Source organism: Amblyomma mixtum, chromosome 4 (genome assembly GCF_055824585.1).
Source record: "Amblyomma mixtum isolate Tamu chromosome 4, ASM5582458v1, whole genome shotgun sequence".
In the NCBI taxonomy this organism is placed as follows: Eukaryota; Metazoa; Arthropoda; class Arachnida; order Ixodida; family Ixodidae; genus Amblyomma; species Amblyomma mixtum.
In genome coordinates, this window is record NC_143015.1 from 130,130,725 (window position 1) to 130,136,733 (window position 6,009).

A 6,009-nucleotide genomic window follows, 5' to 3' on the forward strand; every position below is an offset into this window, starting at 1 on the left:
AGCGCACACATTCATGAGAAAAACACAAAGTGAACTGTTTTCGAATTGAAAATTGAACACAAGTGCGTCGTTGCTGGAATCAAACAATGAAAAAAAAAACACAAAGCAAAGTCCGAGAGCAGGGTACGGAGAGAAGCAAGCGCTGAAGCACGTGGTAGCTTTCTCTACTTGTGACTGCATGTGACCCATGCCGCAAGAGGACGAATCCTAAATTAAATGGCTTCCAGAAAGGTTCTGAAGTGAAGCGTCGATCAGATTCTTTGTGTATGGGGAGGCACATGCACACACAAAAAACACTTTCCATACACACCGACTGTTTGAGTTTTATTTTGGCACACCACGATGTGCTCGATGACTTTATTCAACTCCCAGGTGCCAATGGCTTCTAAGCAAGGGTGAGGGGAGAGCAGGTATGAGTCGCCTTCCGTTGTTGCCGAAGGGTGGCTACAAACCGAAAACGCCAAACGCACCACGACATGAGTCCGTAACCTGGCACGATCCACTAAGTATATGTGCTCACATCAGTATGCGCACATTGTTTGGAGCCTTTAATGCGGAGGTAACGACTTCGTGATGACCGGTGAGCCGTCTTTCATTTCACGACGCCACGTCTGAAACCGTATTTGCCATTGCATCAGTAATTTCGGAGTTAAAGTTAATTTTACGAAACGTGGTATATGTGGTAGACAGAGGGCGGGTAGGTGGGTCTCTTGACAACCCAAAGTGAACAAGGCAAGGGAAAGCCGCAGGGTGTTTAGGCAACGTTTCGACAAGAGGTCTTGTCTTTTTCTAGGCAAAGCCTTCATCATTGGCTGGGTTTAACTAGATTAAACTTGCAATAATTTAAACTAGCAACTATTTTGAAGGGAATGAACATCGTCGAGATATGACATAATTTTCACGAAGGATTTGTATTGAAGAGCACTTCACCGAAAAAAAACAACGAAAAACCCGAATCCTAATTTACCCGCAGCTTCCAACACGTGATCAAAACGTGTTCGTAAAAGCAAAATGTCGAGCCTTACATCTATCTTAAAGCTCATCAGCACGTGGTCAACGGACTCAGATCAGAACCCCGAACAAGACTTGCATATTAGATCTGTCTCCAAAAAAATTATATAAAACACAAAGAATGCTCTATAGCGAAGAAAAAAAACATTTTCTCGACAGAACAGGCTACTCTAAACCAGTTAGTTTCAAGAATCCATATGGCAATAAAGCCAGCAGAGAAAGGCGGTAGCATAATAATCCTGTCAGCCGAGAAGTATACTAAAACGAGGCCAGCAGGCAACTTAACAACTCTTGCCATTATAGAAAATTACATACCAATCCGCTCCGTCTGCGAAGTCATTCTCAGGAAATTGGCAAACCTATTACCAAGGGAACTAATCACGCATTCAGACCACAACTTCTTAGATCCGTCAAGTAAACAAACAGTACGCTTTAACTGCCAACTTCTACTTTCTAACCATCCTTCCATCCATGGTCCAGGACACACGGCTTTTACTTCGAATAATACAATGACTCATTGACGCAGCCATTATCTCTGTGGGTAGCATAATTATTAGACTTGATGTCGGCGGTTTGTACACAAACATTCCCATAAATGAACGTATCGAAGCGCTCTCGAACGCTTGAAATCAAAATCCGCAGCCGCATAAAAATGGAGTGCGTTCTGAGTTTGGTTGTTCTCATTTGCTACTATTATTTCGAACAAGTATGGGCACTACCTTCGCAACGACATATGCAAACATTTTTACGGTGTTACTGGAGTCTACAAATTAATTCTCAGAAAAACTGCTGATATGCCTGCGTTAAAGCAGGACATTTTCATCATACAGATACGTGGATCTGAGTCCCTGAAACCGTTCGCATCCCCCTTAATTTATTCCATTCTAGCATTAAATTTACCTTGCACTACTCTATAACGGGTCAATTTTCTCGATACTGCCGTTGGTTTAAAAAAACGCCAGCTTAAAAACACGCTCTACAGGAAGCCTACAGACCTGCAACAATACTTGGATTTCACTAGCCATAACCCAAGACCTTGTGAGCAAAGCATATTTGCTGTAAAGGCAGCGCATCTTGGAAGCATACGCGCGGACGACGGCGACTTTTTCAAACATCTCCACTCATTTCAGAATACCTTATTTGACAAGAGCCATCCCAAGAACTCCCCTAATAATCATTTCCAAAGAGCAACCGCTCTAAAACGAGGTGATGATCTTGAAATACCCCTGAACTTATAAAAGATATACTCAAAACTCCCTTCTTAACAGTAACCATGTTCAGCGGAAATGCCAACCTATTTTAACTAGGAACAACTGTCACAAGAAAATATCACCCGATGCAATGAAGGTGATGTGCAGACCCAAAACACACCTGAGAGATATCCTTGCCCACACTAGGCTCAATAAGAATCCCCCACCGACAACAAGCTCATGCTCTCGACCTAGGTGCGAGACGTGAAAGCATTTACAAAGCTACACTACTGTTCATTTTCGATATAAATTCTAGTTTTCACAGTGCGATATCTGTTGTCATGTTATCTACATGCTTCATTGCTCCTGTCAGAAACAATATATCAGAGAAACCGCACGATCAGTGAGCGTGAAACTAAATGGCCACCGTGCTGACGCAGAATAGAACGTCTAAAATGCAGTTTTGGAGCATTTTAATCGTCATGGTCCCAATTTCAATGAATTTAAACTATTCTCCAATCAGGCTTCAAATTTGCAAGGGATCAAAACACAGAGTGGCATTTCCAATCCACACATTTAAAACCTTACAGTTACCAAAAATCAACATCTCCAGAGGCAACTTTGAATCTCTCAAGTATATTCGAGCATTGACGCAGTTCTTTAAAAAGGCCTTGCCCCTGTTAAGAGCAAAAATAACACCACAAGAGAGTAGCATCTTGCACGAGCCTTCCCAGTACTTCATACCGGTTTTTTGGTGAGTCGGTGGAATTTTTTATTGCCATGCGAGAGTGCTTGTTTGCGACCAGTCAAGATAATGAAGAATTCAGCTTACCAAACTACACTTACATCAGCCGCGACCGGAAAGGGAAGTGTTTTCGTGGCCGCGACCCGCTGTCACGCAGGGGGGAGTCCACGCGACGGGGCGGCTGTCAGTGCTGGTTGGAAGCTGCATATAGCTTAGCATCACGGTCCTATGTACGGTGAGCAGGAAAGGCACATCACGTGGTGAAGCAGCCGCGGAGAAACAATGACAGCGTGTCTAACCTGGGCTCTGAAGCACGCGCAAACGTGACCGAAGGACCAGTTATACAAAGCGCAGAGGCCGGGTGGAGAGGTGCGATGACTCTCCTGGGCCCGTTATTGCAGCATTTTAGTTATTAGAAATACTGCCAAGGGCACTAAGACGAGGGTATCATAGAGGGAGAGGGCTGAACATCGACAAAAACAGAAGAATGAAAAAAATCCACGAAAACACAAGAAAACGCCAGACAAGAAACAAAATGAATTGGCAAGTTAGTTTTATATGCTGCCGCAGAGTGGTTCGAAGGAAGCAGTAGTTGAGTACGTGGGCTAAAATGCCAGATTAAATTTTAGACGTAAATTTAAGAGCCAAAAAACTTGTACCATACGCTATTTCAATAGACGCCGAACGGAGGGGTTCAACCAGAGATAACATGAATGAGTACAGCTGCACCACAGATGTAAAGCTCGGAACAAATGAACGATTTGCCGGTTACATTGTCAGCGTGGATACAGAGAAAACAAAACGTTATCAGGTTTGGTAGACATCTAGGTGGATAGGGAATGTTAAGTTCACATTTATACGGTAGCTTCGGCGTTCGTAGCTCGTTAAGTCTTGAGAAATGTCGTTATCCTGCATTGCACCATTGCACGCAACATTGTCGAGAGGGATGACCTTGAAATTATCGTTTATGAAGAAGTAGCCTATTTTCGGATACAATGCCGCAATCAGACCTCGTATTTCTCACCAGTACGTTAACAAATTTAGTGTTCGTATGTGTAATCACTGAATACTCGTGTAAAGCTCGCGCGCCATCATCACATTTAACTGTACTGATCTCTACTGTATGCTTCAGATATTAGCAACGCTGTTGAAGGGAGGGGGGGGGGGGGCTCTATTTGTGTAGCACTTAACGCTGCATGCAGTAGCCGTGGCTTCGGATCTCATCGTCAGCAAGGTTACGTCTATTGTAGGGCAGACTCCAGTCAGTCCTATCATGCGTCGGGTGCGGCCACCTTGTGCGTGCAGATTTTCATAACCTGTGTTTCCATCATACTCTGCGCCCTCCGCTGCTACGTGTTTGATCTCTCAGAATTCACCCCGCTGGCCTAATACAATATCGGATTTCAGTTTTACGCATTACATGTTCTTCCCATGCCTGCTTTCTAGTCTTTGTGGTGTTTCCTATGTTTTCTTTATTAGACTAAGCACAGTGTGGTGCAGAACACTCGGTTCTTTTTTGGTTTGGTTTGGTTTGGTTTATGGGGTTTAACGTCCCAAATATGTTCAGTCATTCACATCACTTGGCGTAGAGTTTACCCCTTCAATGTCATGGGATGCTCACATAAACAAGGTCTGCATCAAGCTTTCTAAATTCATAGGTATCGTCTCTCGCCATAAATATATCTTACCTACAAAGACAAAAGTTCACCTTTACTATGCATTCTTTTTTTCATACTTAGGGTACTGCTATTTGGTATGGGCAAATACTACAGTGTCCAATTTGCAAAAGCTTTTTCAACAGAAGAAAATGCTACGAGTCATTACAAATTCCTGCTATGACGCTCCAACTCGTCCCATTCGAATAAAATACAAAATAATTCCAGTTCCTAGGTTGTTTGAGTACATGTTTGCCTGTTTTTACAAAAAGCAGACTGCAAGAGATGACCCCTTTTTGTCCCGTATTGTGCCGCTGGTACCACACAACACGCCGTATACCACTAGAAACGCTGAAATGTTTTCGGTACCCAGATGTAGAACGAACTATGGTTTTACTATGCTGAAATATATACTACCAAGATGTTTGAACTCTTCTCTTTATTACTATATAAACACAATGTCTTTTCGTGCACTTCATGCAACTTTTATTGATTAGGTTGTATTAGTACTGAAATAATATGTCGCCCCTTATTTTTTCTTTCCTTCTCATTGTTTAATATATATCTACCCCCTACTTGCATTATAGCACAATCTGTTTTGTTTGAGATGTGAATTGTTATTTGTATGCCGCAAGAACTGCCGCTGCTGTCATCGTTGACTTTTTCGGGTGACGAAGCCCGTCAGGCAGTTATTGCGAACCGCTTTTATTTCGTCACCCACGCTTTCTGTAAGGTAAAAAGCGAAATAAACACTCATTCATTCATTCATTCATTCATTCATTCATTCATTCATTCATTCATTCATTCATTCATTCATTCATTCATTCATTCATTCATTCATTCATTCATTCATTCAAAGCGACTAAGGCTATGAGAGACGCCGTAGTGGAGGGCTCCGGAAATTTCGACCACCTGGGGTTCTTTAACGTGCACTGACATCGCACAGCACACGGGCCTCTAGAATTTCTCCTCCAAAGAAATTCAACCACCACGGACGGGATCGAACCCGCGTCTTTCGGGTCATCAGCCGAGCACCATAACCACTAAGCCACCGCAGCGGGGGCACTACTCACCGTTATAATTACTATTACGTACGCGAATGATTGATCGAATTCTTTGAGCAGTCGGCAGTCCTTCCGTCAAGTTTTTTCCTTCTGCTGAGGTAAAAGTCGTGCTAACTCTGCTCGTTCAAATGCTGCGCAGCTATTCGCACTTCACGCTGTCCTCGTTAACGGCATCACTTGATTTCAGGATATAAATCCTCCTTTTTTTCACTCCAGCCCATTCTGGTTTAGCATTGCGTGGTCATGAAGCAAAGCGTACATTTAGTTTTATATTAGATATAAGCTACCGCACACCAAGCATATTGGCACCGGCAAGCACACGATGCCACCAGTAGGAAAGCGGA

At 43.1% G+C, this 6,009-nt stretch overlaps 1 protein-coding gene across 1 annotated transcript; it reads left to right on the forward strand.

Annotated features, from left to right (window-relative positions):
- Positions 1–4,549: 4,549 nt before the first annotated feature.
- Positions 4,550–5,098, forward strand: LOC149348215 (uncharacterized). The gene has a single exon (XM_089585769.1). It carries the CDS (start codon positions 4,550–4,552, stop codon positions 5,096–5,098), a length of 549 nt encoding a protein of 182 aa, XP_089441895.1.
- The last annotated feature ends 911 nt before the right edge of the window (positions 5,099–6,009 follow it).